The sequence below is a fragment of the Cannabis sativa genome, chromosome 4 (assembly GCF_029168945.1).
Source record: "Cannabis sativa cultivar Pink pepper isolate KNU-18-1 chromosome 4, ASM2916894v1, whole genome shotgun sequence".
Classification (NCBI taxonomy): domain Eukaryota; kingdom Viridiplantae; phylum Streptophyta; class Magnoliopsida; order Rosales; family Cannabaceae; genus Cannabis; species Cannabis sativa.
This window is the reverse complement of record NC_083604.1, coordinates 74,666,979-74,686,955: the sequence shown is the minus strand read 5'-3', so window position 1 is coordinate 74,686,955 and position 19,977 is coordinate 74,666,979. Positions and strand designations below refer to the sequence as shown.

The following is a 19,977-nucleotide window of genomic DNA, read 5'->3' as shown; positions in this document are numbered from 1 at the left end:
AATAGTCAAGGAAATGTTTCATTGCACCACAAGTACATGTTGTATTGGGTTGAAACTCTTTCAACTCATCCTATAGGGATTTCAATTTGGTGAAGTAAGAAATGACAGAATGATCACCTTGTTGCAATCTAGTAAGATGAGTTTGCAATCGAAAGATTCGAGGGCCATTTTCCTCATTAACACTACTACAAAACAAGCCTTTAGAGTCGCTTTTTTCAGCATAATAATTAATAACCGACGCCATAGGGTTAAAAATTTTTAGAAGGGAATTTGACGCCACTTTTGGCGTCGGTTATTTGGAAATAACCGACGCCATAGGGTGTGCTCCCCTATGGCGTCGGTTATTAATAACAACAAAACACGATTCAAAACAATATAAAATAATCACAACAACATTTAGCAATATAAAAGTTTACCACCCATCTGACTGCAGTATATGTATTCACAGAACATATGGCGTCGGTTATTATGGAAAAATCGACGCCATAGGGACCCTTTGGCGTCGGTTCTTATGAAAAAACCGACGCCATAGAGTCTTGGTATTCACTAGCTTTACAATTTCGTCTTTTAGCATAATTTATATATATATTATTTTATTATTAATATAATTAAATTAAGTATAAATTATATACAATAAGCATAAATAAAAATTAAATTGAAAAGTTAAATAAATACACATTTACATTAATCTAAGTGTTTGTATATTAGCTATCTTTTTATTAATATTTTATATTTGACATTATGTGTTTGTATTTCTGTAGTATATTAGTATATTTTTTATAATTTTTTTAAGTTATATTTTATATAATAATTAGTATATTAAATAATAAATAATGTGTAATATTTTTTAATTTTTATGTAATTTCATATTTTTATATATTTAAATTTTTCAAGACCAATAAAATAAAACAATAATTTAAGGACCAAAATAAATAGAAAAAATTAGAGAAAGGGCTAAACTTTGCATGAATTTTTTTGAAAACTTTGAATATTAATAACTTTTGATCCGATTATCCATTTGAGACGATTTTTTTTTTAACTTGGGTATTTTTTCGCGTTCTACGCATCCCAAACAACCTATGGCGGTTTGGCCAACTATTTTGTCCAAAAAACGATCTTTTGTAAACTAAAATCATGTTATGCGCCTCTTTCACCTAACTTTTTGTGTTTTATTTTGCTATTTTACTAAAATAAACTAATAAAATTCTAATATTAAGTATTAGAATCAATGTTAAATAAAATTCTTTTATATCTCTTCTAATATTTAAATAAAATCATTGTAGTTAATTTATATAAAGATTGTGTTTTGGTATATTGGTAAAGACTTATCAATTTATCTTTTTGGTCACAAGTTCAAATCTCATTAGACCATTTTTTGTATATCTTTTTTTTTAGCCTACTATATCTATCATATGTATTACATCAATATTATTCTAAAATTACTCTAAGTATTTAAGAATTATCTAAATATATATATAAAAAAAAACATTCTTATAAAAGTAAGTTAAAGAAAGTATACCTTATACTAAAAATTATGTACTTGACTTCCGATAAAATCCTAACAACCAAGTTTAAGAGAAAAAAAATCAAATATTATCCTAATTCTACCGAAATTTCGGCAGCATAACGGTTATAAATAAACATTTCCAAAAAAATTCAAGCCTATTAATAACAACAAAACACAATTCAAAACAATATAAAATAATCACAACAACATTTAGCAATATAAAAGTTTACCACCCATCTGACTGCAGTATATGTATTCACAGAACCTACTTCACTACGGATGAATATTTAAGATATTCAAACTCTACTAAGCATTCATAATTATTATAATAAAAGTTAGTAAATGTATACCTCGAGCTACCTTGAAACCGATCAACACCAAATAAGTCAGATCCTTGCAAATTGACCTCACAACCTACAACGTAAAGAAATACTACAAATATAAAAGGATCTGATCTAGTTGTAAATGTTATTTGGAGTAATGAAAATCACTGCTGATTTCCCAAAAAAAAAAAAAAAAAAAAGAAATACTACAAAATTACCAATTTTTTATTTAGCTACTTACTACTTATATAAATTATGAGTAACTAGTTAGTAATAAAAATACATGAATATGAATGAAAATTAGTAACTTGCTAAATAGTTGTAACTAACTATTTAATAGTTACTAAAAAAAATAAAAACACATGAATAAAATTGAAAATAGAAAAAAAAAATTAATACAAAATATAGTTAATTTCTAAATTTTTGTTTCTAAACTAATTTTATAGAAATTAATTTCTAAACTTTTATTTTAATACTCTCCTATCTCATTCTCATCACAATATTTAATTAACAAAACTATTAGTTTAAACTTTAAAATACTCAATATATACATATACAATATATAAAATACTCTCCTATATCACATTTCTCATTCACAATATATATACACACAATACATATTCAATACAACACAAAATACATACATATATACTCTCCTATATCACATTTTTCATTTACAATATATATACACACAATACATTTCTCATTCACAATATATATATACACACAATACATATTCAATACAACATAATACATATTTAATAATATAGAAAAACCCTAAAAAATTTATAAAATAAAAAATAAAGCAATGTACATTACTAAAATTAGTAGAAATCAGATTTATACCTTAATAGACGTTGAGATACAATGTTTTCTCCTCTAAAAACGGTGGCCGGAGGTATAACCACCACAACCACTACCTCTACCTTCGGTTTACCCTAAAAAATGAGGAAAAATGTGATCTTTTCAGGTATATAGTTTTAAGTATGAAAAATAGAAGATTTAGAAACAAAAATGGGCTAAAATGGTGAAAAAATGGTGAAATGGGGGTGATTTTTCGTGGTGGTTGGCGGAGAGGGTTTGGGGTTTCTCTGATTTGGGGATTTCTGGGCTGGCTGGTCCATAATAACCGACGCCATAGGTACCTTTTGGCGTCGGTTGTTATGAAAAAACCGACGCCATAGGGACCCTTTGGCGTCGGTTGTTTTAAACCCTATAGCGTCACCTGGAACAGCGTCGGTAGCGAATTTCGCCAAAACCGACGCCAAAATCCCTTAAAAACCGCCTCTAAAGCCCAATTTTGTAGTAGTGTAAATATTTCAGCTAGATCTTGCCCCACAAGCAAGATCAAAGTACATGATGCTTTGAGCGATTTCAGACGAAACCGAGTTAACTATCCATGACATGACCATATTATTATAATGAAGCCAAGAATTGAGAAGATTATTACCAGCATCAGGTCGTGGAAGAGATCCATCGATGAAGGCAATTTTGTTCTTCACAACCAATGCCATAGTGATGTTGCGCTTCCATGATTGATAGTTAGTACCATTAAGGACGATGGAGATAAGAACTAAGCCAGGATGATCACGTGAACTGAGAAAGAAAAGTCTGGATACATCTTCATTGGCATTACGATCGAGATGAGATCGTCGAGGTTGAGTTGCGATTGGTTCGTCAATTCTTGGAGATTGATGATCAACATTGTCAAAAGGCATTCTGAGATCGTGTTCTAGAAGTGGTGTTTTGTTGAGCAGCTGCCAAAGTATTAGCCATTGGAGCGGAAGTAGCATCAGGATGAACTTCTAATGAAAGATTCTCATTTGTAGATGGAGGAACAACATCTTGAGATCGTGTGAAACGTATTGCCATAGAAGTTGTGGGCAAGTTTTCTTTTGATATCATATGAGAGAAATAGACTAAGATATTTGAAAGAATGGTATCTCATTCAATGAATCAAGGTCTGAATACAAGAGCCATATATATAGGCAATACATGAATTATTTAAAAGGACTAACCATCGTAACAACCTAACCAAAAAGTAGAAATCCCAACAAAAAAAATAAAATAGACTATTAAATAATCCTTATAAAAGGCAATTAAAACATAAGGATCTAGAGCAACGATGGAAGAATATATGCTTGGATGATGAGGAAGAAAATGAGGTTGTTTATGAAGATGAGGAGGTCGAAGATATAGAGTTTGATGATAAATGGTGCCTCGTCGGTCGACTGTTGACAGGGAAAGTCTCCGATTTTGCGATATTTCAAAACATAATGGCGGATTTGTGGAAACCCGGAAAAGGTATGTATGTCAAGATTCTAGAGCAAAATCGGTTTTTATTTCAATTTTTTTCACGAAATCGATATTCAGCGAGTTCTTACGGGGAGTCCATGGACATACGATCGGAAACAATTGATCTTAGAGAGGCTGAAGAAAGGTGGCAATCCAAGAACAATTGCTCTCAATAGTCTTGATTTATGGGTGCAAATTCATGACTTACAAGCTGGTTTCAAGACAACCAAGGCAGTCCAACAAGCAGCCAATTATATTGGCCAATTTATTGAAACCGATCCGAATAATTTCCAAGGCGTTTGGCGTGAGTATTTACGGGTTCGAGTTCGGCTTACTGTGGATGTTCCTCTCAAAAGACGAATAAAGTTCCGAAAGAAGGGCGGTGATGCTTTCTATGACAATTTCAAGTATGAGAAACTCCCTACATTTTGCTTTATTTGTGGTATTATGGGACACTCGAAACGTTTTTGTGCTCGCCTATACGATACCCCGATTGAGGAAATTGAAAAATCATACAGTTTGGAGATGAAAGCACCTACACGGAGGCAAAATTTCTTGACTGCTTCTCCATGGCTGAGAACGCGATTACCAGACAGCAACATAGCTCCGGTTGCACCTCAATCCGATCCACAATCACCTCCATCTGCATTTACTGCTGCTCCAACAGACACAGCTGGCACGGGGGGATCGACTGGACCAAGAATCACGCAACAGAGAGGGGCTGTTATACAGCCGGTCATATCCCACTATTATAGGAAAGTTTCTAACCAATTAGAATCTTCCTTAAATGACCCCACTATTATTTTGCAAGATAATACAACCACTTTTATGTCAGATTTGCAATTGGAATTAGTTGACTTAAAAAGAAAGAGATTGGAAATTAATTCCCAATCAGCCACTAATATTAATAATTCCAAGGAAGTGATTTTTGAAGATGAGCCCAATGATGAGCCCAATGATTTTCTTGATGAAGATGTTGTTGGCCTCCCAAAAAACGCTGGTATGGTGGGTCCTGGTTTCCAGGCCCACCAATTGAAATGAGTACCATCAGTTGGAATTGCCGTGGGCTTGGGAACCCACGGGCCTTACAATTCCTTCAAGACATTTGTGTTGAAAAGAAGTTTTTTATTTCTTTGTGAGATCTTATGTAAGAAAGAAGTGGTGGACTGTGTGAAAGCTAAGTTGGGCTTTGATAGTTGTTTCACTGTTGAAGCCCAAGGAAGGAAAGGTGGTCTAGCTTTTTTCTGGAAAAATATTGATGAAGCCCGATCGCTTAGTTTCTCCAACAACCATATTGACTTGGAAATTTCTCTTCCCGGTAAACTTCCATGGCGCATGACTGGTTTTTATGGTGAACCACAACGTGCTCTTCGTCAAACAACTTGGGATTTACTCCGATCTATAGCTGATGAGTCGCCTCTTCCATGGTGCATCCTTGGCAATTTTAATAATGTCACAACACAGAATGATGTACAAGGTGGCCGACCCTACCCTGATAACTTGATCAACGACTTCAATCGTGCTCTTCACGACTGCCAACTTGGAGAGCTTGAGTTACATGGGTACGGTTTTACCTGGGAAAGAGGACGTGGGATTGCTGCTCACATTGAGATCAGCTTAGACAAAGCCTTTGCAAAATATGATTGGTTTTCTCTATTTCTTGATGCTAAATTATCAAATTTTGATTACTCATCCTCTGATCACACACCATTATTTCTTGAGCTGGAAACCGTGTCTAATATCCATGCAATTCGTTTGTTTCGCTACGAAAATGCTTGGTCTCGTGAGCCTCTTTGTGCCGAGCTTGTTAAAAGCTGTTGGAATGAAAATAGTCATTTTACTCTTGCTGAAAAATTGAAGCATTGTAGCCTTATGTTATCTGAATGGGGGTTTGAGATTACTGGTAATTTTAAAAAAAGGCTGAAGCAAAGTAAGAGGAAGATGGCAAAGCTGAAAGTGGATAGCAGTAGCTCCCATGATCATGATTTTTCTGCTGAGCAATGTAATTATTTCGAGATCTTAGCTCAACAGGAAATCTATTGGAAGCAACAGTCTAAACAATTTTGGCTTCATGCGGGTGACAAAAACAGCAAGTATTTTCATGCAACCGCTAGTTCCCGTCAACGAAGCAACCAAATAGTCCAACTGAAAAACTCTGACGATACGTGGGTCAATTGGTCTTCGGGTCTTGATCAGGTTATTACTGATTATTTTCTTGCTCTTTATACTACTGATGATATTGACTGTAATTCTGTGGTGCATGGCATATCTCCCTCGGTCACTGATGATCACAATGAAGCTCTTTTACAACCGGTTACGCCTGAAGAAATAAGACAAGCAGTGTTTCAAATGCATCCGGATAAAGCTCCTGGTCCCGATGGCATGGGTCCAGGCTTTTACCAGCACCACTGGGATGTTGTTGGCCCTGATATTGTGAAGCTTATTACCAATTTTTTCGAGACTAAAATTTTGCCTCTGGACCTTAATGAAACCAACCTTGTGCTGATTCTGAAAAAGAAAAATTTCTCCACAATGGGTGATCTGCGTCCTATCGCTCTATGCAATGTCTCTTACAAGATTGTGGCTAAAGTCCTTGCAAATAGAATGAGAAACATGATTGATCAGATTATCTCTCCCACTCAGAGTGCGTTCATTCCTGGTAGGCTTATCTCTGACAATATTATGGTGGCGTTTGAAATCATGCATTATCTTAAGCAGAAAAGAAGAGGGCAGAAAGGCTTCATGGCTTTGAAACTTGATATGAGTAAAGCTTACGACAGGGTTGAATGGGGTTACTTGACTGCGATTATGTCTCGTATGGGTTTTGCTAGCAAATGGATTCATCTTGTTCTGAAATGTGTCACTTCGGTAAGATACTCTGTTATCCATAGCGGTCACATAATGGGTCCTATTACTCCTTCTCGAGGTATCCGCCAGGGTGATCCTTTGTCAACTTATTTGTTTATCATCTGCGCCGAGGGGTTTTCTTCCTTGATCAGAAGATATGAAGCTGACAGGATTATTCAGGGATGTCGTGTGGCTAATGGGGCTCCCTCGGTAACTCATATGCTCTTTGCTGATGATAGTTACTTATTTTGCCAAGCGACTCAAAATGCTGCTGATAGCATGAATAGACTTCTTCATTCTTTTGAGCTTGCTTCAGGTCAGCGTGTTAATGCTTCCAAGTCCTCAATATTCTTCAGCCCTAATACTAATGGTGCGGTTAAAGCTCAGATTTTTTCCACTCTCGGAATGCCTGAAGCTACTGATGGTTCTTTCTACTTAGGGTTGCCGAATATTATTCTTGGCTTTCTCAAGAACAAGATTATTGCTCGGTTGAATAGTTGGGATGGTAAATTCCTCTCTCGTGCAGGCAAAGAGATTCTTCTGAAGACAGTCATTCAATCCATTCCAACTTATGCCATGAGTGTTTTTCTGATTCCACTGAAAAATCTGTAATGATATTGAAAAGCTTATGGCAAGGTTTTGGTGGAAAACGAAGAGTGCTAATGGTCAGGGAATCATTTGGAAGTCATGGGATCGGTTGGCGGTTCACAAAGATTTGGGGGGAATGGGGTTTCGTCATCTTCATGACTTTAATTAACCTTGCTATGCTTGCTAAGCAAGGATGGCAGTTGCTATGTTCTGAGTCATCTCTTGCTAGCCAGGTGTTTAAAGCTAAATATTATTCTCGTTCAGACTTTCTCACAGCTGAAACTGGGAGTAATCCTAGCTTTGTCTGGCGCAGTATCTGGAGTGCTCAAGGTTTAGTTCGCTCGGGTGTTAGAAGAATTATTGGCACAGGAACGACTACAAGTATTCTTTCTCATCCTTGGCTTCCTAATAAAGATAATCCTTTTGTGACTTCCACTACTCCGGGGCTCAATCATCATACGGTTCAATCTCTCTTTGATGTTCATACTCGCAGCTGGGATGTCTCTCTTGTTCGCGATATGTTTAATGGTAGGGATTCAACTCTAATATTGAGCATTCCTCTCAGCTTCTCTGCTACTAATGATCATTGGGCATGGGTTGGTGAAAAAACTGGCCACTTTTCCGTCAAATCTGCTTACAACTTGCTTCAAACTCAGAAGAGTAACAGACCTGGAGATAACAATTCTAGTTTTTGGCGGAAACTTTGGCACCTCAAGATACCACCCAAAGTGAAGAACTTTATGTGGCGCGCAGTATCTGATGTGCTACCCACTTGTCTTCAACTTGTTTCAAAAGGGGTAAGTGTTTCTCCCATGTGCCCTGTTTGTCATCATACGGCTGAAACTGCTACACACATCTTACTCAACTGCTCTTTTGCGCTAGCTTGCTGGCAAAAAGCTGATTTAGTTCCTTATGCTAATTTTGTTGGGACTATTGGACACTTTCTTCATCTTGTGTTCACTAGTTTCAACGATGATATTTCTTGTCGTGTCGTGATGTTGTGCTGGTCACTTTGGAAGGCAAGAAATACGTTAGTTTGGGACAAAAAAGCTTCTTCTCCGCCTCAGGTTGTCTCTATAGCTTGGACTATCCTTGATCACTGGACTAAAGCTCAAGATAAAATGAGTTTGTTATCTCCTTCTACATTAGATGTTGGTAACAACTTTGAGCATTGGACTAATCCCGCTGTTAATACGATCAAGATCAACGTTGATGGGGCTACCTTTGAGTCTGAAAATGGATACGGGTATGGTATTGTGGCATGTGACTCGGACGGTAATGTCATTGATTTTGTGGCCAAATACTTTCATGGGTCCTTTCCTGCAGAGGTTGTTGAGGCCTTGGGGGTTAAGGAAGCACTCAGCTGGCTCAAAGACAAGGATTGGAGCGTGGTAGAGGTTGAAACTGATAGCTTACTCACTGTCCAAGCAGTTTTCAGTCAACAACAGATGACTTCTGTTTTTGGTCTGATTACCCATGATTGTAAATCTTTTTTATCCTCTCTACCTAATGTTAGTCTTCGTTTTGTTAAACGATTAGCAAATAAGGTCCCCCACTTTGTGGCTAGACGTTCTTGTTTCTATTCTGATCGTAGCATTCATGATGTTGATGTCCTAGCAGATTATAATGCCAGTTTGTAATTTAAATGCTTTATTTCAATGAAGTTGATATTTCATGTTAAAAAAAAAAAAAACATAAGTGCTTCTCATCCTCATCTTGACCACAACGTAATAGACACGTGTAATCAATATTTGTCTCATACTTACTAATATAACTCTTGGTACGAAGTTTTCCCTTCATTGATAACCAAAAAATGAATCTATGTTTATAGGAATGTTAAATCTTCCCCAAATGACATTACTTCACTGAACTCGATCATCAATAGGAAAAAGAGTTGCATACCTTTTTTTGATGCTATATTCTTCTGCTGCAAAAGAGTTCAAATTAATTTTAGTTTTGATGATATCTTTGACTGCTTTCTCCAATATTAGCTACAATTTGGTAGGGTTATTTTCTCGAACTCTCTGTTGTTGTATTTGAAATTTAGTATGAGTTTTTAATATGTTAGTTTAGTTTTGATAAATAAAAATTTATATTAGAAGAGTTTGAATATCTGAAGTATTAATCTATAATGAAGTAAGTTTTGTGAATAAATATATTACAGTTGGATAGGTGGAAAATGTTGTTACTAAAACTGGTTTAGTATTGTGTTTATGCTTTAATTTGCCGGATTTAAAATTTGGGAATGATCAAATTTAAGTTGTTATACTATCAAAATTTCGGTTGCATAACATCTTCAATTTAATTATTTTTTGGTGATAATAACAATATTTATGGTATTAACTAGGTATTGATAATTCAATAATTTGTAAAAGAAATTAATTTTCTTAAGAAAAATATTATTATTAATTCATAATTACAAAAAATAAATTAAATATACTCTCACCTTTTTTAAAGATAACCTATCCCATAAAAATAAATTCATAGTTGGTAAAATTATCATAATTAACCCTAATTTTTAAACAGCATGTATTCTGATCATCAACATTTAGATAATTTCATTGTTCATAGTGATGATGAAGACACTAGTGATATTGATGGTCAAGTAACCTTTAATGATGTTGATGATTATGATGAGTTTTAGACTTTAAAATATTGTAATATTTTAGCCCACCATTAATTATATCAAATGCATATTTTTTTGTTACTTAATTAATTATGATGGTAATTACTTATTTTATTATTAATAAATATAGCTTGTACGTGTAGAATGTCTAGTGCAGGTGAAGGCAACAATAAGAAAAGGGAGTTCGAGGACCGTACAGTGGGAAAAATGTGGAAACAACACTTGTTTAGTAGCCCGCGGGGGCAATATTGTCATTCCGATGGCAGCTGAGTAGGGCACCAGTAGATGACTATGGGAACAAGTTTCTTTACATGGTCAAACTTTTTGTTTGCAATAACATTCAGATGAATAAGTTCACTTGAGAGTCTATTGACAAAGCAAACACTAAGAATATTTGGGACAAACTAGTAATAACATTCAATGTTTATTGTAATACTTCACACACAATTAGTATACAAATAAAAATACATATGACTTTAATGTTTATTTTTTTTGCAAACCAAATTTGAGTTCCTGCAAGACAATTGGAAATTTGTGGACTACATTTTTTACTAGATGTCAAAAGGACTATGCAACTAGAGATCGGAGCCGAAAAAGGCGTGGCACAAGAATGTTGCTAAAAATAGGAGAAGTGAAGACAAATAGGAAGGGGTGTCACCGGAGGTGTGGGTAGATGTGATCACTTACTGGAAAGACCCAAAATAAGATGTACAAATTTATTAACTAATATATTTATTGCGTATTTAGTTGAAAATAAATTTATTTTAAATTACAGGCAAGAGCTGAATAGAACACAAAAAATTAGAGGAAGATGAAGATTCTAGGTGGAGGGAGAACCAAGATCATTATGGAGCACATCGTTGGATAGAAATATTGTTATAAATATTATTGCCTGAAATCGATGAGTTTTGAACAATATATTACTATTTTTTTTTTAATATGTTAATCCTGAGACGGGGGAATTTTCCAGTGCCATGGAGACCTTTGAGAAGTTTCACCACAAGAATAACACTTGGTGTAATGAATACACGCAATAATTGCATGTAAGTAATTTATCTTTAACCATATCGTTCTATATTTAATTTCTATTTAATTTTAACAATTTATTAATATTTTTTTGTAGGCCCAAATGATTTGAGAGATGCGAAACTCAACTACACAGAGTGATCACCCTCGCTAGGACGATGTAGAACTCACCCAATCTCCTGCAAACCTGCCTGTTATGACATACGTGCTTAGTGAGCTGTCACACCACCTGAGAGGCATTGGCCATTTGCCTAGACTTAAGACAAGGGCCAAAAAGGCAACTCCGAGGGAAGGTCCCTCCTCCAGAAAACCCACTATTAATATCAAGGAATATGAGGTGTGAAGCGAAAGGTGGAAGCGCAGGATGCACAAAATAATTATAAGCAACAAATGATATAGACTCAGAATCAGTACCTGACTACATTCTAGGAGGAATTTAGGTATATTTTCGACATCATTCCTTGCTTCAACATGCCTGTGATGGCCCCGATTCCACCAATACATCTTCCTAGCGTTGGATCTTCATCACAAGTCGTCCCTCCCAACCAGGATAATGATGATAACAAAGATTTTATTAGTTTGTAGTGTGATTATTATTTTAGTATTTTCAGTGTAAACTTTAGTATTTTCTATAAACTATGACAATCACTTTTTAATTATTTACTTAAATTTAGTGTAATTATAATATGCGCTCAGGATTATTTTATTGTATTATTTTGAATTATTATTTATAAAATTTTAGTTTTAATTTAAACTTAAATTATATTTATATTTCATTTGATTAAACCAATTTAATATTTTCAAAAAAAATATTTTATCAGTGCATTATATAGTGTTGACAAAACATTGAAAATAATTAAAACAAATACAAAATAAAAAAGCTCTGTCGTTGTAGTTAAATGCGTTGACAAAACTTTCCGACGAATGAGGAAATACACGAGAAAGTTATGCCAGTGAATAAATGTCGAGGGCCCTCATTTCACCGGTGACTTAAATCACCTGTGAAAACCACCTTTGCCGAAAAAATACCACAACTCGCCGACAAAACACTATTCCCTTACAAATAATTGCCAGAAACTTTGCTGGTGGATTTACTCGACAATAAAAGTTTGTCGGCACTATTAGTAGACTTTTGCCCGCACGAAAGTTCGCCAGCAAAAATCCTTTTTCTTGTAGTGGAACAATGAGACCAAGAATCAAGAATGGAATAGACAAAGATTGGTTTTGATACTATTTTAGCTAAAGAGTGCGAAAAATAGAGAAAGAAAGAGAAAGAGTAATCTCTGTATATTGATTGAATGAATAAAGAAAATACAAAGTATGAGCATTATATAACTTACTATACAAGCATTACACAAAATGGTAACTTATTACCAGTAATTAACAACTTGCCTAACTTCCCTAACCAACTCTTAACACCTTAACAACTAACTTAACTAATTGTGATAACTATACTAATAATTTTTTTTAAATATTTTGTAGATGGTAGAGGTACTTAATCAGCTTCTTAGGCAATAGCTCTTGTGTTGTTTGTATGATTAAGATGGGATCGAGATATTCGACTTCAAGCCAAAGGTTTATTTTCCAATTCTTTCTCTTTGGTGTTAGCTTTGAATAACAACTTTGTGTATTTTAATGAGCAAGGTGTCACTACAAAAAATCACTTTTAGTCACAATAAAACCTGTGACTAAAAGTAAAATAGTTGTGACTAAATATAAAGCATCATTCCTATGTTGTGACTAAAAGGTCCGTGGCTAAAGATATTTTTAGTCACCAAAATTACAATTTGTTGTGATCAAATGTATTTTTAGTCATAATACTTGTTGTGACTAAAACTAAATTAGTGACAACTTGTATATAAATACTATATTTTAGTCACAAGTAACATTTTATTGTGACTAAAAGTCACATTTAGTCATAAAAAAAAATTATGTTGTGTCTAAAAAATTATCACTAAAAGTAGCAGTTTTTTGTAGTGTATTTTTTTTTTCAGATACTATAAAGTCTTATTGTTTAGTTTTTCTAGGCATCTCCTTCTCATGTAAGTCATAACTTTAATATATGTTGTGATTCATGGATTAACTAAGCATGTCTTATGAATATACAATAGTTTTTTTTTTTTATGAAAAAGATCCTTACTCCTATCTATAGTGGTGACACTTAATTGATTATCTGTTTCATTCCAATAAAATGGTATTGACAAAATATATATGGAGCTAATTGCATGATCCACAACAATTATAGATAGTCTTCTCAAAGATTGCTCTTTTTCTCTCATTTTGCTCTTACAGCTTCTAGCTGGAGCCATGGCTAAAACAAGATCCAAGATGAATGGAAAACCTAAATCTACAATCAAGAAATCAAAGAAAAAAGGTCAGAATTCTGCAGATGTTATTTGAACCAAATTTATGGATGCTGTACTTGGAATTGTTCCATTGGAGCATTCAAAGGATGAGGAAGATGGCATTGGTGAAATATAGGGGAGAAGGAGTATGGACTTGAATCATGACCAACATGATTTGTTTCAGCCTCCACTGTCTCCTCGTGCTTCATTACAGGAGCTCCAAAGGATTGAAGATGCACGAAAAGACTTCAAGATCATTTATGCTAATGAGCAAATGTAACAGTGCACTTGCTCAAGATATGAAATCGATTCCCCCAATTCTTCATTGTACTTCTGTAGTTCGTAACCTGGTGAACTCTTTCAAGTGTTCTAGTAATGGTAGCAAAGTTAAAATTGAGCTGGAGGATATAGAGGAAGAAGTAAACTTTCGGAAGCCTTCTATTGTGCGTTATGTTTTGGGTTCGAACCCACCATTAATGCATATATTAGAGGGTTTTGCAAAGAGAATCTGGAAAGAGGGAGTGGATAAGGTTTGAATGCTTGCCTATGGTATCTTTATTAGGTTTAACTCTATCGGCGATAGGGACTCTATCTTGAATGGAGGCTACATCTTCTTCAACAGACGACCTGTTATTATGAAACCCTGGGACCCTAATATGAATTTTAAGAAGGAAGATGTCAAGAACATTCCAATATGGATTCAACTTGAAGACCTTGATCTCAAATTAGCCCATCATGGTTGATGATGTTACTAAAGGAAGAGACAGACTTAACTATCCTCGAATTCTGGTTGAAGTTAAGATGAATCAGGAGCTTCCAAGTATGTTGGATTTTAAAGATGAATTCGGATCGAACACTCATGTGGGAATTAAGTATGAATGGAAGCCAATAATATGCTCTAACGGTTCTGGTATGGGACATTTGGCTGCTGAGTGTAAGAAGAATTCAAAACCCATGCAAGAATGGGCTGTTAAAGAAGATAAAAGGAAGGTTACTGATGTGGTTCTAATTGATGATGAGGGTTTCCAGAAGGTCACAAAAGGAAAGAAAGTAATGGAACAGGAGAAACCTGCTGAAGCAAAAATAGAGAATGCATTTAGTATGCTTGCAGTTGCTAGTACTTCTAAAGCCAGTATAACAGGTGAACAGACTAAGAAACAGGAAGAGCCTTTGGGCATCAATAGGTCCAAAACAAGAGAGGGGGAGTTTCCTCTCTTGCCAATGGATAAGTTTCTTTGTTAGAACGTCCGAGGTGCCAACAACCAACAAAAACAAAGACTAATAAAACAATTTATTAGGTCACAAGGTGTTGGGTTTGTTGGTCTCCTTGAGACAAGGGTCAAGGCTCCTAAACTTTGAGCTTTGTACCTAAATGTTTTTTATGGCTAGTGTTTTTCTTCTAACATTGCTTGGCATAAAGGTGGAAGAATAGTAATAGCTTGGAACCGTCTAAGATACAATGTTGACATTACTAAATGCACAAGTCAATTTATGCATTTAAAAGTGTCTATTGCTGATTCTCATTACAGTAGCTACCTCATAGTAGTATGCATATAATGATCGAATTGGGAGATTGGAATTATGGAAAGACTTATTTGAGATTGCAACAACAGATAGCTGGTTATTGATGGGTGATTTTAATAATATATTGGCCAAAGAAGAAAGAATTGGACATAAAGTAAAGTTCCATGCTGATACAAATTTCATTGAATGTGTTTCATATTGTCAACTAGAGGATGTTAAAGCAACTGAAAATTTCTACACATGGTCAAATAAGCAGCAAGGGGATGATCATATCTTCTCCAAGATTGACAGGGTAATGGCCATTCAGTCTTAATGTGATGGTTTTTCCACTACTGAAGCTGCTTTTCTGAATGAAGGCCTTTTTGATCACTCTCCTGCAGTCTTAACTTTATATCCTCAATGGAAAGGGGGGAAGAAGCCCTTCAAGTATTTTAGGATGTTAGAAAAATCATCCTGAGTATGAAACAAAAACTCAGGGAGATTTGGTCACAATGGAACAAAAATGTATCAACTAGTCAACAAGCTTAAAGCTCTTAAGCTGGTGCTCAAGGAAATCAATAAGAAAAGTTTTTCTGACCTCTATTCTGCTGCTTTTGAAAACCAAAATTGAATTCGAAGATTTACAGGAGAAATTGCAGCAGGACCCTTTGAGCCACGATTGCTGCTGAACATGTGGCAAGATTTAGACATGTCATAGTGTAGAAAGATTATTCATCATTTTTGTAGCAAAAAGCTAAGGCAGCCTGGATTCAAAATGGTGATTCCAGCATACTGCTTTATTCCATGCAAGTATTAAGCAAAGAATAAGGCAAAACCAAATTTTCTCGATAGAACAGCAAGATGGGAGTAGAGTACATGAACCACATCAGATTACTGAAGCTTTTGTTACTTACTATAAGTCCTTATTGCGGTCTCAGATGGAAGGAAGGAGGAGAGTGTCAACTAAAATAATCAACAGAGGCTATGTCCTATCTCAAACTCAAGCTAATTTGCTAATAAAGAAATTTACTAAGGAGGAGGTGAGGCAAGCCTTATTTGGAATTCTTAGAAATTAAGCCCCTAGCCCTGATGGATTTTCAAGCTTCTTTTTTCAAGATAACTGAGAGTTTTTGGGGGAGGATCTGTACTGTGCTATTACATATTTTTTAGAAACAGGTAAAATACTCAAGGAAATAAATGCCATTGTTTTAACTATAGTGCCTAAAACAAAATATCCTAATACTATTAAGGATTTTAGACCAATTGCTTAGTGTAATGTTGTTTATAAAATTGCAACTAAGATATTGTCTTCTAGAATCAAGGAAATCCTGCCTGGTTTAGTATCTCAAAATCAGGGGGATTCATCAAAAGGAGATTTATAGGACATTACATTATAATATGCCAAGATCTAGTTAGGGAATACAAGGCTAGTAGCATGATTAAGCTTGACCTTCAAAAAACTTTTGACACTATTGAGTGGGATAGTTAACTCGGTTTCGTCTGAAATCGCTCAAAGCATCATGTACTTTGATCTTGCTTGTGGGGCAAGATCTAGCTGAAATATTTAATGAGGAAAATGGCCCTCGAATCTTTCAATTGCAAGCTCATCTTACTAGATTGCAACAAGGTGATCATTCTGTCACTTCTTACTTCACCAAATTGAAATCCCTATAGGATGAGTTGAAAGAGTTTCAACCCAATACAACATGTACTTGTGGTGCGATGAAGCATTTCCTTGACTATTCTATCCAGAATGAAGTTCTACAATTCTTGACCGGTTTATATGAGTCATACGCATCCGTTCGTGCTCAGATCTTGCTCAATGAGCCTATTCCAAATTTTTCAAGAGTCTTTGCTATGATCATTCGAGAAGAACGCCAACCCACTCTTGGATCCTCTGATAATTCCCCTCTTTCCTCCTCTGTTCGATCTTCCTTTACCAATTCTCCAAGAAATAAGAAGTCACGCCCTTCTTGTTTTAAATGTAGAAAACCAGGCCATTTGGTAGACAAATGTTTCTTCATCCACGGATTTCCCTTGGCTATGGAGACAAGAAGAAACCAGATAAAGGCAAAGCTAAGGCGAATCAGGCTTCCACCAGTTCTTCCACTGATGATGCAGATGTAAGTCATAACTTTAATGTTGTGATTCATAAATTAACTAAGCATGTTTTATGAATATACAATAGTTTTTTTTTTTTTTATGAAAAAAGATCCTTACTCCTATCTATAATGGTGACACTTAATTATTATCTGTTTCATTCCAATAAAATGATATTGACAAAATATAGATATAGAATAGATAGATATATATGGAGCTAATTGCATGATCCACTTAAAATATTATTATTAAAGATTAAAAAAATGAATTAAAGAATGAATAAGAAATACATAAATTTCTTAACCTCAATTACAGCAAGAAAAAGATCAAACCGAACAAATTAATCATAATATATATGATTTATTTATTTTTTGTTATTTGATAATCTAAGTTTCCTTTCTTGGGATAGAAGTTTGGCAAAATGAGTGAGAGCTTGTGCGTTGGTGCCCTCTCCTTGAATAGGTTGATACTTTCCAGTTTCCAAATTAACCCTTGAAATTGGCTTCTCCAATAGTTTATTTCCAATCTCAACCAGTCTTTGAAGATTCTCAGTAGTGGCTACATCTACGGATGACTCTGCCCCAACCAATGTATCATCCTATATATTATAAATATATAAAGATATATTATATAGAGTTAGATAAAAAAATTAACATGTACATTTATTATTTATTACTATAATTATTATCATAAATAATGAAATATTAGGTAGCTAGGTATACCTGAATACGTAGATAATTGTTTCTATGACGACGAGATTGAAAGTGAGTGGAGACAAGAAAGTCAACAATATCAGAACTAGCATCACCAAAAATATCAATGAGGGGTGTGTTGCCATTGTCGAATACCCAACTTAAGAGACCCCATTGGGATGCCCTACTTGCATTGTACTTCTCTTGAACCTTTGCTGATCCTGTTCCCAACGATAGTACTAGCATATTTTTCCCATCCAACCTAGGAGTCAACGGTGGAGTAGTCGCTTGCCCTTGTTGATCATCATCATCCTCGCATCTCATCAATTCCCCTAATGAGTTCTTTTTCTTTGTCATTTCTCTCAACATTTGGCTTATGGCCAACATCGTTGGATTGTTTGCCGCCACTGCCCCATCTATAAGATCGAAGCAGCGTGTATTTCCTTTGCGATCCCTTGTTTCAAAACTGTGTGGAGGAAGAAAGGTAGGAGCCGCTGAGGTACTTATGCATACATCTGCGAGTCGAGCGTTTTTCAAACGCTTTGCTTTTCCCTGATAATAATAATTATAATAAAATTAATAACCATTACGAATGAAGTAGTTCATATTCTTATAAAGAATAATAATAATAAAAAAAACCCCGAGTATTTACTAATACTAGAGTACGTACTTACTTGGTTTGTAGAGAAGATGACTGGTTGCATGAGCTTGATATCGAACGCGGGGACAACGATGTTAGTTAGGGTTTGGTCGAGAGTAAGGTCTCCGAGCAAGTTGTTGAGAAGAGTGTGAAGATATTTGCCGTCGTATTTAGGACCGGTGAGTGTGTCCATGATGGATGTAATGCTTTTGAAAAAGCTGGCGTTGTCATTTTGGGGGAAGATCTTAGGTGTGTGTTCCATGTAAAAGTTGTTGATGTCTTTGGCCGCGAACAAAGGTCGGTTGTCTTTGTTCGGGGCCGCAAGCATGGTGGTCACTAGGCCTCCCGTGCTTGTTCCTGAGATTACATCGAAATAGTCAGCAAGTCTTGCTTCTTCTCCATCCAATTCTTGTAGTTTTTCCTCTAAAAACGCCAGAAGTGTTCCCGGGATAACTCCTCTAATCCCTCCTCCATCAATGCTCAAAACTGTAAACATCTTTCCTGATGATGATCCACCCTTCTTCATCTTATTATTAATATTACCAAACTTTTCAATAACCACTTCCATTTCGAGATCGAATATATATTTTATATATTATTGCTCAACAAGTAGTAATAACTATATATAGACAAAATCTGTTTATATATATATAGTACTACTTATACTCCTTGTATGTGTTTTATGTGTGTGATATAGCTATATTCTAGCTCTCGATATTAATTTGCTTCTAATTATAAATTCAAGCAAATGAGTATGCTATATATATATACACACACAATATTACTGTACATGACCGTGTTTTTTCTTTTTAGTCTTATTTCTAATTAACTAATAATTTTGAAAAAAAAAATATATATATATATAATTAATTAATTGGGTATAAGTTTGACTTGACTTACTGTACTCATGACCATATATGAGATTAATAGATGACTATATGAATGATCAGTTGAGATGATGAGGTCAAATATGATATACTATAATAATAATAATAATAATAATAATAATAATAATAATAATAATAATAATAATAATAATAATAATAATAATAATAATAATAATTGCATTAGGTTCCACGTACCCATCTCCATTCCTTGTTTTTGGTTACAATTATTACAAATATTATATATATAATGCAATTTGCTCATCAATTCCAACAATATTAATATTATTAATTATAACATAACATACCATAGTTGATTCCTTCTCCCTCAAATAGTCGTCAAATTAATCGTCTTCTTCCTTCCCTAATTATTTAATTATTCAATTAATTAATATACTATATATCATCATATATGTATGTCTATCTATCTACACCCTTCCATTTTGTCCGTACTTATATTAGTTAATTAACAATCTAAAAAATTAATTTTAGTAGTTACAATAACCTAGCTAGTAGACGTTGCTAGCTTTTAATTAATTTTTTGTATTATCGTTATATAATATATATTTAGGTGACATTTAGTAACACTTTTATAATCAGT

General features: G+C 34.5%; 1 protein-coding gene across 1 annotated transcript; it reads right to left on the bottom strand.

The window, feature by feature from the left end:
• Positions 1-17,519: 17,519 nt before the first annotated feature.
• LOC115712082 (patatin-like protein 2) lies at positions 17,520-19,238 on the bottom strand. The gene is made up of 3 exons (XM_030640311.2): positions 18,527-19,238; positions 17,883-18,404; positions 17,520-17,758 (listed from the first exon to the last, which is right to left on the bottom strand). Exons 1-3 carry the CDS (start codon positions 19,058-19,060, stop codon positions 17,525-17,527), a joined length of 1,290 nt encoding a protein of 429 aa, XP_030496171.2. The 5' UTR covers positions 19,061-19,238; the 3' UTR covers positions 17,520-17,524.
• Between the last annotated feature and the right edge of the window lie 739 nt (positions 19,239-19,977).

What these genes read in the sequence shown, in the direction of transcription:
- LOC115712082 (XM_030640311.2), bottom strand. Translation starts at nt 19,060, where the DNA reads ATGGAAGTGGTTATTGAAAAGTTTGGTAATATTAATAATAAGATGAAG. An exon ending in TCATCTTCTCTACAAACCAA is followed by an intron (nt 18,405 to 18,526) that starts GTAAGTACGTAC and finishes TATTATTATCAG; the next exon opens with GGAAAAGCAAAGCGTTTGAA. An exon ending in ACAATTATCTACGTATTCAG is followed by an intron (nt 17,759 to 17,882) that starts GTATACCTAGCT and finishes TATAATATATAG; the next exon opens with GATGATACATTGGTTGGGGC.